Source organism: Oryza glaberrima, chromosome 2 (genome assembly GCF_000147395.1).
Source record: "Oryza glaberrima chromosome 2, OglaRS2, whole genome shotgun sequence".
Classification (NCBI taxonomy): Eukaryota; Viridiplantae; Streptophyta; class Magnoliopsida; order Poales; family Poaceae; genus Oryza; species Oryza glaberrima.
The window spans coordinates 6,475,315-6,486,589 of NC_068327.1; the positions used below are offsets into that span (position 1 = coordinate 6,475,315).

General features: G+C 38.0%; 1 protein-coding gene across 1 annotated transcript; it reads left to right on the forward strand.

Moving 5' to 3' along the window:
- The first annotated feature begins 3,590 nt into the window (after nt 1-3,590).
- Nucleotides 3,591-10,867, forward strand: LOC127763011 (aminopeptidase M1-A). The gene is made up of 19 exons (XM_052287565.1): nt 3,591-3,922; nt 4,505-4,650; nt 4,826-4,928; nt 5,670-5,856; nt 5,962-6,055; nt 6,537-6,690; nt 6,998-7,102; nt 7,184-7,300; nt 7,495-7,608; nt 8,138-8,320; nt 8,454-8,733; nt 8,812-8,933; nt 9,010-9,107; nt 9,188-9,365; nt 9,686-9,800; nt 9,903-9,970; nt 10,072-10,149; nt 10,233-10,307; nt 10,403-10,867. Exons 1-19 carry the CDS (start codon nt 3,686-3,688, stop codon nt 10,583-10,585), a joined length of 2,637 nt encoding a protein of 878 aa, XP_052143525.1. The 5' UTR covers nt 3,591-3,685; the 3' UTR covers nt 10,586-10,867.
- The last annotated feature ends 408 nt before the right edge of the window (nt 10,868-11,275 follow it).

Here is an 11,275-nt window from a genome sequence, read left to right on the forward strand (position 1 = left end):
TGCCCTCGAGCTGACTCTTAGTCGGGTTGCGGGGCCACAAGGGGCCGGGGGCAAGGACTAATTTCGCTCCGGTAATCCCTCCAGGGTTGGGGGTATTTGGGGGTAGGGATACCAGAGGATAGCAGGGGCGGGGGTGTTCCAACCCAACCCACCTTGGTCCCATTCCGTTGCCACCCTTAGGAATCAAGACCAAGAGGTCAAAAGCTCCATCGATTGGCCATGAGCTAATTATAATCCAAAACGGCTTATTAATGAAGAAAAATAATTTATAGATCAAATTTTTATATCTGTATTTTTAGCGACTTAAACAATGCTAAAAAGAAACAACATAAAAACATATTCTAAAATTAACTCCAAAAATTAAGTTATATAATTCAAAATTTGTTAGTAGCGATTTCATAGAGGGCAAACAATGAGAGTCGAAATTGGACTCACCGAAATATCTCTACTACGATAAAAGGACAGTCGTCCTCCCTTCCCTTCTTTCCTTCCACAATCCTCATTGCGCACCTCTTCCCTTTGCCAATCTCAACATAGCGCGCGAGCGCACTAACAGAAGTTGAGAAAGAGGAGCTCGTAGGAACAAAATGGTTGGCGAGCACTCAAAAAGGGAAGGCTAAAGGTGAGAAGTGAAACCACAAGTGAGAAGTGATCAAGAAGGAAGAAAAATGGATAGAGAGAGGAAGAGGAATTCTATATATATAAAATATACATTTTATATAGTTGGTACCCACTAGAAATTATTAGAAGCTAAAGCTCAACATGCAAGTATACTATATAATCGCCTACTAGTCATTATTATTATAAAGCATCTTAAATCACATGTAAGCATGATATATCATATCTATATATCCTATATAGTTTGCACCAAAAACAAAAACTAAACATGCATTTAGCCACATCACCCACAAAACTAGAGCCACCGGATCATTTTCATGAGCCATCACAACCATCCAATAGATATTAAATATCAACAGTTATCATTTTTCATTGATTATGAGTAAACTCAACATTCTTTAACCATTTAACCACTTAGCATAGTATGCACCATTTAACCACTTAGCATAGTATGCAGTAAAACACCACTACAATAAGTATTTCATTTTTCATATGTGAGGTGTTTTTATAGGTACATAGTATTTATCACGTCTATACATTGAAATTTTTTAGCTGCACTACACACATGAATAGTTTGCCGCAACACGTGGGGTGTTATCTAGTACAAGTAATTATTAAAAGCTAAAACTCAACATACAAGTATACCACATCATCACCCACTAGCCATTACCATATATCATTTTAAAATACATGCAAGTAATGTATCATATAAAATATAATATTATAGAGTTTAACATATAAGTATGTTAAATCATATTTATCACATCATTTTTACGATATTTAACACTCATCATTTCTATAATATTTACCATGTATGCATCCATTTATTTTGTAGCAAAAGCCGGGTATCATCTAGTATCAATAAAGTTTATCCCCATTAAGTGTAGTTAAATACTAATTTTGTATTCTCTCATGAAACCACATCGCCTCAATTATTTTTAGTCTTTGGAAGATTCATCAAGGATGCAAATTGCATCCCTTCTCCACAAAACCACACCGTACAACTCAATCATTTATAATTTTTGGATAATTAATGAAATACAAAAGGTATAAACACATGAAGGAAAATCATATAGTAAGTTGGAATTTTTTTTTACAATTTATATATACTATTTTACAACATAATTCTCTCGCAACATTGTGTGGAATTACCATCTATTAGGGCATGTTTGGCACAGCTCCAGCTTCAGCTCCATCTCTCTTAGAGCTGGAGCTCAGCCAAACAGTTTTAGCTCCACTTAAAATGGGAGTAGAGCTCTCTCACAAAATGAACTAGAGAGGTGAAGCTAGGTTTAGGCAGGTCCACAACTCTACTCCAGACCCAACTCTCGGAGCTAAATTTAAGAGTTGGAGCTCTACCAAATATGCCTTTAATGTAGTGAATGATAGGTGGGGCCTACTATATCTCTTGCATTTTTCTTTTTCCCTTTTGCTAAATCTATTTAAAAGTTTAAGGGTGAACAGGTATGGTTAACTTATATTCTTTTCGACGTACATCTAGTTGTTACCTCACTAAGGAGGCTATCAGACGGTTTATTGGAGAATAAGTCAAACGGCATATTTACAAATGAAAAATAATTCACGAATAAAATTTTTATATACGTATTCTTAAGGATCTAAAAATAAAGGCTGAAAAATCAACTCCAAATTTAAGGTTGAAATTTTAAATTTTGGCTGGTAAGTATAAGTGGAAAGATAAGCCTTAAATCTTGTGCACCAACTTAATTAGATCCATATTATAAATTATTTTACAGAATCGTTTAATTCTGGGTGTTTGTGTTAAAATATCAATTATTGAAGAACAATGCATGTTACGACAACACTGTGACAACCTATACCGAATCAAATAACCTCTCTTTGTTACTAATCTAAAAAACCCCGATTTTTTTACATCTAAACACATGCAACACCGTATTTCCAAATACAAGCACGCCAAACACACATTTAACTTTGTAGGCACTAGGCAGGATGCTACTTGAGTGGTGATTTCTATTGAACTGTTATGAGCAAAACTAATTGGATGCTGAATTGATGAGTACTACATACGTATACGTATACACCAACAGCTTACCTCCAATTGGCCCGTTGGCTTTTGTTTCAGAAATCAGAACAACATGGCCCTGTATTTTCTCCAACAAAAGTTGGATTAAATTTTAGATACTCGTGGCATGCTTTTCAAACTGCTAAACGGTGTGTTTTGTGCGAAAACTTTCTATATAAAAGTTGTTAAAAAATACCAGATTAATCTATTTTTCAAGTTTGAAATAATTAAAAATCAATTAATCACACGTTATTACAACCTCGTTTTACGTGAAACACTTAATCTTCATCTTCATCTTTATCTTCGGGATATTCAAACACCACCATAGTATGTGTAACATTTTTGCTACGATTCAAATCTAATTCATCCATAAGGATCATCAAAATTAATCATAATTTGTGCTAATTAGTAATCTTCATTTGTTTTGCATACTAGTTTTGCATATCAATCAGCTTTCAATCGTAACATATACATTTTTCAGTGTAATCTAAATATAGTAAGGCACATGATTGCTTTTGGTTGGCAAAGAAGAGAGTATTTTTTTTAAGAAGGCGAAGGAGAGTTATCAAGGCTGATGATTCCTGCACGTTACAGCGAAAAGCACATTAATCTCTTGGACATTTAGTTAAACAAACAACTCATTTGTTTTGACCAACATCAGGTCAACCGGATCGACGTGGTCACGTAGGCATGTTGCTTAGAAACAAAAATTCAAAAATCATGTACTCAAATTCGTAATTAAAAGGTTGCATGTGCTTAAATACAAAAAAAAAAAAGGAAAAAAACCCAAAAAGTAAAAAAAAAAAAAAACAGCAGAGATAATCGTATTCGTGCCCAAGCCGTACGGCCAACGAACTGATGCACGAATCTTAAAGCAACGAAACCCCACTATAATACTCCCCATCTCCCCGAAAACCCCCTTCCAAAAAACCGCAAAATCTCACCGAATCTTTCGCCGTCTCCGAGGCTTGCACAACTCTTCTTCCTCATCTTCCGCCGCGGGCGGCGACGGCGGCGGCGGCGGCCATGGCGGCGGCGGAGCAGAGCGCGGAGCAGTTCAGGGGCCAGGCGAGGCTCCCGGGGTTCGCGGCGCCCCGGCGGTACGACCTGCGGCTCGTCCCCGACCTCGACGGGTGCGCCTTCACGGGATCGGTGGACGTCTCCGTCGACGTCACGGCGCCCACCAGGTTCCTCGTGCTCAACGCCGCCGAGCTCGAGGTCTCCCCCGGGGGCGTCCAGTTCAAGCCCCATGGCGCCGAGCAGGTAGATATAGATTCGCTTTTGTTTCTCCCTGGCGCTTTGGGTGGTGGCCGGCCGTGGGTTCGATCTACTCGCGTGAGGGTGGGGGGTTTGGGCGTGACAGGTATATGTTGTTTTCGGTGGATTAAGGGTTTGATCTCTCGAGTCGAAAAATTAGGGGGAAGTTGACATTTACTTCAGTTATCGGAACTTGTTAGGGCTTATGTTTTTTTTTCTACTAAAAATGTCTTTGGATATTTCGATCTTTTTATAGCCTTTATCGTAGGCCTCATGATCTTGCATCCTAAGGGTTTTAGATTTAGATAGGGGGTCGTTGCCGCAGTTGAAAGTGTCAGGAAATCGGGATGTGATTTAATTATTTAGAATACTCATAATAAGTAGAAGGCCTGTGCTTGTAATAGTTAGCTTCAATTTAAGGTTTGTGTTTCCATATCTTTAATTTGGTAGGTTGAGGTTAGAGCCAAAATAATGATGGCTAGGAAGTAGCGATCTTTATTTTTTTGGGCCGAGGATGGTTTTGCAAATAATATCCTAGCATTTTGTTATGTATTTTCTTCATAAGGATCGTTCTATCTTTTGCATTAGGAGCTGCACCCAGCGGAGGTTACCAATGTGCCAGAGGATGAGATCCTGATTATCCGCTTCAATGAGGTTCTTCCTGTAGGGGAGGGAACTTTAGTAATTGCATTCAAGGGAACTCTGAACGACAAGATGCATGGCTTCTACAGAAGGTACTCATTTTGTGGTGAAAAGGTTTACTTGTAAATATTTTGTCTCATGTACATAAACTCTGTAAATATCTTTTATTAAATCTTAATATACTGTGGGGGCCTCTCCTCCCTGGTTAAAAAAAGTTTATTTGTAAATTAATAAATATATATATGTAATGTATTGTGTTGTCTCTAGTGTGTATGAACTCAATGGGGAGAAGAAGAACATGGCGGTAACCCAGTTTGAACCTGCTGACGCAAGGCGTTGTTTTCCTTGTTGGGATGAGCCCTCTTTTAAGGTCTACACTTCCTTGCCTTTTTTTTTTGACTCCTGGTATCTCAAGCTAGTACTATATGTGTTATTTTTATTTCTGCTTCATGGGGAATAAGTGTTTTGGGCCATGCATGGTGCTTACGTTCAATCTCACTCAGTGTGATGTCTAGTTGAGGACAAAACAAATTATGTCCCTAAATGGACATATTGTGCCACGTGGGGCTTCAGTTCTTCTTGTTATCGCTTCATGGAGTCCATGGAATTTTTTTTGGTGCTATCTCATTTGTTATCCCCGAGTTTGATGGTTAGGATTTAAATTCGTTAGGGTTAGTTATGTATTTTCACTTTTTTTTTTTTACCTTCCATAGCTTTGGATGATATAAACTGAACAGTCACTCCACATGTTCGATTCATCCTTAAACTCTAGGGTATAGACTGATTACATGTTGCCTGATTTCATCTTTATATATGAGTTATGAGTAGACGAGTGTCTAGTGCCCATTGGATATAATGATATAGAGCAGGGCATGCATTGTTTGATTTTGTTGCTCATTTTCTGAACCTATGCCATATTTGTTTTCCTTCTGGAATCAAAATAGGTCTAGAATAACATCTGCAGCTCATCCTTTACCATACCAAAGAAAACTACATTCTGACTCTCTGCACCAACTGGTTAAAAGTGCATATGAAGAGGAGTTAAATATTAAGGGACTTTAGGTTAAACAGAAAATATAATGTGGGTTTAATCTCTCCTTCTTCGTTACAGGCTATATTCAAAATTACTCTAGAAGTTCCGTCTGAGACCGTTGCATTGTCAAACATGCCAGTGGTTGAAGAGAAGGTCAATGGCCTTATCAAAGCTGTCTATTTTCAAGAAACACCAATAATGTCAACATACCTAGTGGCTGTTATTGTTGGCATGTTCGACTATGTGGAAGCTTTCACCACTGATGGTACTGTAACTCTTTCATTATCTCACTATCACACCTATTTTAGCTTTCACCTTTTTGTGGCTCATGTCTTCAATTTAATTGGCCTTGTCTTTATTTTACTTGCAGGCACTAGGGTTCGTGTTTACACTCAAGTTGGCAAGAGTGCCCAGGGAAAGTTTGCACTAGAGGTTGCTGTGAAGACACTGGTCCTCTTCAAGGAGTAATTATCTGTTCCTCTGCCTTAGTATTGATTATTTGATTAGCAGAGTTATCTTGTGCAGTTATGCTGCTATTACAGTGCTCATTAGACATTGATTATTTTTGATACCAGTAGTATTGCTGAGGAATTTCTGGAACTTGTCGTTGCCAAATAAATACCATTGAATGATACTTATATAGTCTGCCTCTCTCTCTCTCTCTCTCTCTACATATGCAAATCTGCAAACTTTAACTTCTGCAGGTTGACAGATATATTTCATTCTATTGGAAAACCTTTTTTCTATATCTATTAGAGTCAAATCAAATATTACATTATGAGCTATTTCTGGATGTTATGAGTTTTAGAAGAGGCATTCAAATGATGTATCATTTCATAGTTATATAATTTGAGGAACTGTTAAGACTTGAGACATATGCATCAACCCTTAATTGACTTACTGTCATACATGATCCAGCTGATGACAATTCCTTTACGTTGCTAGGTATTTTGCTGTGCCATACCCACTCCCAAAAATGGACATGATTGCCATTCCTGATTTTGCCTCTGGAGCAATGGAGAACTATGGCTTGGTTACATATCGTGAAACAGCTTTGTTATTTGATGAGAAACACTCTGCAGCTGCGAATAAGCAAAGGGTAGGACACTATTTTAATTTTATTATTTTGATTATTTATGCTAATATTGCAATATGATTCATGGTCACCATTACACATGATTTATCCACCCAATTTGATTTATCAGCTAAACAAATGTTGATCTGATGGTGTGACCAGAAATTTTTCTTATCAGCAAATTAATAACTGGATAGTACACCGATGGGTCCTTTGAGTCATCATTTAAAGATTTAATAATTTCTGATATTCATATCCGTTTTGGTTGTCATGTTTAATTGATACCATCCTTCTGTAAGATACGTAGCTAATCTCTTATTCCACTGTTCAGGTTGCAGTTGTGGTAGCCCATGAATTAGCTCACCAGTGGTTTGGAAATCTTGTGACGATGGAGTGGTGGACACACCTATGGCTTAACGAGGGTTTTGCGACATGGGTAAGAACAAAACAATCAAGAGTACAAATATATAGAAAATTTACATTTTTATGTTGCTCATTTGATTTTTTCCTTTTGCAGGTCTCCTACTTAGCTGCAGACAATTTCTTTCCTGAATGGAATGTTTGGACCCAATTTCTTGAGGAATCTACAACAGGTTTCAAGTTAGATGCCCTTGCAGGGTCACATCCAATTGAGGTAATGTTTGATATATAGCTGCATATTTCTAATAATAGGTTTGTTTTCATCTAACTGTTTTTTCAGTTTCATTTAAGTTTTCTTAAAAAACACTTAAAAAATTTTACTATACTTTTGATGCCAGTGTTACCAAGATCTTTCATTGCAAACTTACACTAAGACTTACATCGCAAATTTATGTATGCTATTTTCAGGTCGACGTAAATCACGTTGATGAAATAGATGAAATATTTGATGCTATAAGCTACAGGAAAGGAGCTGCTGTTATTCGGATGCTGCAAAGCTATCTTGGGGCTGAAACTTTTCAGGTTTGTGATGCATGTACTAGTGTGCTGCCCCATGTAGTGCTACAGTTTTCAAATAAATACGTACTGTAAATTCTAATTTTACAAAACACCAAACGACTATCTTCAAATCTAAAACTAAACTGGCCAAGTAGGCATGTACATACATACATGTGTACATGGTTTAATATTTAAAAAGATCTTACAAATGATACACTCTTTGATTATATAACCACAGGATTAGCATAAACTCACTATAACTACCGCTGGTCCTCTTTTAAATTCTAGACCAGAGATGTTCCCTTTGTTATTTTGGAAAATACAAATGGATGGCAGAATGGTTGCTTTTTATATTTGTTTTTTTAAAGACTGTTTATCAGCCTGCATAAGCTTTTTATTAGGACCTTAATATTTGGAGTAGTATGTTACCTGAGGAATTAACTAGGCGCAGAATTAGTTATTACTAATAATATTCTTTGGAACACAAGTTTGCATGAGGTTTCATTTTTTGCTTCTCATTGGAAATAAGAAGTTTGTTTGTTCTTTTTGCTAGAAATCTCTGGCCGCATACATCGAAAAGTTCGCATATTCAAATGCCAAGACTGAGGACTTGTGGGCTGCCCTTGAAGAGGGGTCTGGTGAACCAGTGAAAACATTAATGCATTCATGGACAAAGCAGCAAGGGTACCCTGTTGTTAATGTGAAGCTCAAGGATGGAAAGCTAGAGATGGAGCAGGTAAGACTTTCCTTTCTTTTTTCACTATAAGGTGGACTTCCTTCCCTCTATCTAACCCTTTTTGCATCCTAAAAAAATATTATTGTTTCTATTTGGAGGATTTGTGATTAGCACCTGGTCTTATCTCTTGCAGACACAGTTCCTATCAAGCGGGGCTGAAGGAGTTGGGCAATGGGTGGTTCCCATCACACTGTGTTGCTGTTCGTACTCACGTCAAGAGAAGTTCCTTTTTAATGGAAAGCAAGAGGATTTTAATTTGTCAGGGCTTGTAGAATGTCAAAAGAAAGAAGACTTCTGGATTAAACTTAATGTCAATCAGACTGGCTTCTATAGAGTGAGCTATGATGAGGAACTTGCATCTCGACTTAGATATGCAATTGAAGCCAACAAACTGAGTGCAGCAGACAGATATGGTAAAGTTCTTACAGAAGCATCTTATAAGTGGATGTTACCCTGCGCAACTGTTCTTACAATATTATTGTTTGGTACAGGTGTACTTGATGACACATATGCCCTCTGTATGGCTGGCAAACAGAAGCTAGTCTCCTTATTGCATTTGGTTGCTGCGTACAAGGATGAAACCGAGTATACTGTGCTCGCCCGTGTCATAGATGTATAGATCTTTCTACCCGACAAATGTTTTTGTTAGATTGATTCTGTTCTAAGCATTTCAATTCTTGGCTTGATAGACAAGTCTGAGCATTGTCGAGATGGTGGCTGTTGCTGCTCCTGAGGGGTTGGGCAAGCTGAAAAAGTTCCTGATTGACTTTCTTGAGCCATTTGCACAGTAAGTTCTGTATGATGCCATTCCATAATGGAAGAATATTTTGTCCTACAACCTCCTAAACTTTCAGGAATCCTTTGCAGGAGAATTGGTTGGGATGCTAAAAGCGGTGAGGGTCACTTGGATGCATTATTGAGAGGTACACTTTTAACTGCTCTGGCAGAACTTGGCCATGAAGCTACAATAAATGAAGCTGTACGCCGATTTAACATCTTTGTGGAAGATAGAGAAACACCACTACTCCCTCCAGATGTTCGAAAGGTTAGCATTGTAATTTACTGCACATTATGTTGGGGTTATTTGTTAATTTTATATCTCATTAACAGGAATAGTGTTATTTGTTAATTTTATATCTCATTAATGAAGTTGAGTTTGTTCATGAAACTTTGTAGGGTTGTTTATTTACATATTACCTACATGTGTGATTCTTTTTGAGATTTTTTGAAAATTTTATAAAAAAGTTTCCAAGTTTCTGCCTAAGATGTGGTTTCCACCATGTATTTTTCCTATTTGTATAGCTATGTAACTATGCGAACTATCTGCACTCAGATCTTCTTTTTAACCATCTTCCTGTTTTGTAGGCGGCATATGTTGCTTTGATGCAGACAGTGAACAAATCAAACAGAGCCGGCTATGAATCACTATTGAAGATCTATAAAGAAACTGATCTGAGCCAGGAAAAAGTCAGAATTTTAGGTTAGTCAAATATGCATTTAATATTTATTTTGACATAGGTGACATTGTCTGTCTGAAGTTGGGACTTGGGACCTTTTATAAGTTCCGTTCCTCCTTATGTAGGTTCTCTAGCATCTTGCCCTGATCCTGATGTTGTTCGTGATACACTGGACTTCATGCTGTCACCTGAGGTAAATACAGGAATCAGTAAACACCTTCACATTCTACATGATACAGCCAAAACTTTATCTCATGTGATAAGCATAACTCACAACATTTTATGAATGAACAGGTGAGGAATCAGGACTCTATATTTTTGCTTAGAGGAGTCGGTGCAGCGGGACATGAGGTGGCATGGACATGGTTGAAGGTGCTTACAAATATGTTATTTTCCTCGATTCGCCTTTCTACTTCCTGTTTCTTCTACTGACACCATGCTTCTTTATGGTTCAGGAAAAGTGGGACTACATTTCAGACACCTTCTCTGGAACTCTTCTCACCTATTTTGTTTCCACCACCGTCTCACCGGTACACAGTACACCTTATTTTCAACGTGCTCACATACACATGCCATTATCGTTACATTGTAAATTTTCCTGACTCGGTGTCGAAAATTGTTCCAGCTGCGCACCGATGAAATGGGCGACGACGCGGAGGAGTTCTTCAAGAGCAGGACGAAGGCCAACATCGCGAGGACGGTGAAGCAGAGCATCGAGAGAGTGAGGATCAATGCCAAATGGGTGGAGAGCACCAGGGCCGAAGCTAACCTGGGCAATGTCCTCAAGGAAATTTCTCACGACCACTGAGACGACCGATCTTTTCCTGCGCCGTTGTCTTAGCGTGTAAGATGCGTACTCTCCAGCAACAAGTTAGTAATAAGAACTTGGTGGGTTAGACGACCTGTTGCATGCCCCTGATACTTGCATCTATGGACCAGTTTCTCCTGGTTATGTCAGTTTGATAGATGCAATTGCAATTTGCATGGAGTATTTGATAGGGACATCCGGACATGAATTGCATGCAAATGTTGCCCTGGCAGTTCAACATTGCCAGAATCTGGGAAATTAATGAGCATCTTTCGTACACAATCGAGCATTCTTACGTCAAATATTAGGGCTACGAGGCCCTGACTGCAAATATAAAAAAGATACTCCCTCCATCCCATAATAATTTCACTTCTAATATTTTAAATCTATGCCATAAAAAGGCGTATTTTTAGGTTATGGTTTATGAGAGGTCGATCTCATTAAATTCACGCGTATAGTCCAATGGGAAAACAAATTTATCCGTGTCATTGGTAAAAGTGTACTTTGTTGGACTGATGGAGTATGATAAGTATTATGAAAGATATTAGCCGTTACTAAATTATATCCAGCAACAACAATGATTCTACTTCATCTGTTTCAAAATGTAGCTATTTATAGCACAGTTTCGTGTTCCAAAATGAAGCTATTTCTCCACCTATCTCCTCATCTCAACCAACCATAACCATTCTT

Excerpts from the sequence above, each read along its gene's own strand:
- LOC127763011 (XM_052287565.1), top strand. The coding sequence starts at position 3,686 with ATGGCGGCGGCGGAGCAGAGCGCGGAGCAGTTCAGGGGCCAGGCGAGG. Across the intron at positions 3,923-4,504 it reads AGCCCCATGGCGCCGAGCAG|GAGCTGCACCCAGCGGAGGT; the intron begins GTAGATATAGAT and ends CTTTTGCATTAG. Across the intron at positions 5,857-5,961 it reads GGAAGCTTTCACCACTGATG|GCACTAGGGTTCGTGTTTAC; the intron begins GTACTGTAACTC and ends TTTTACTTGCAG.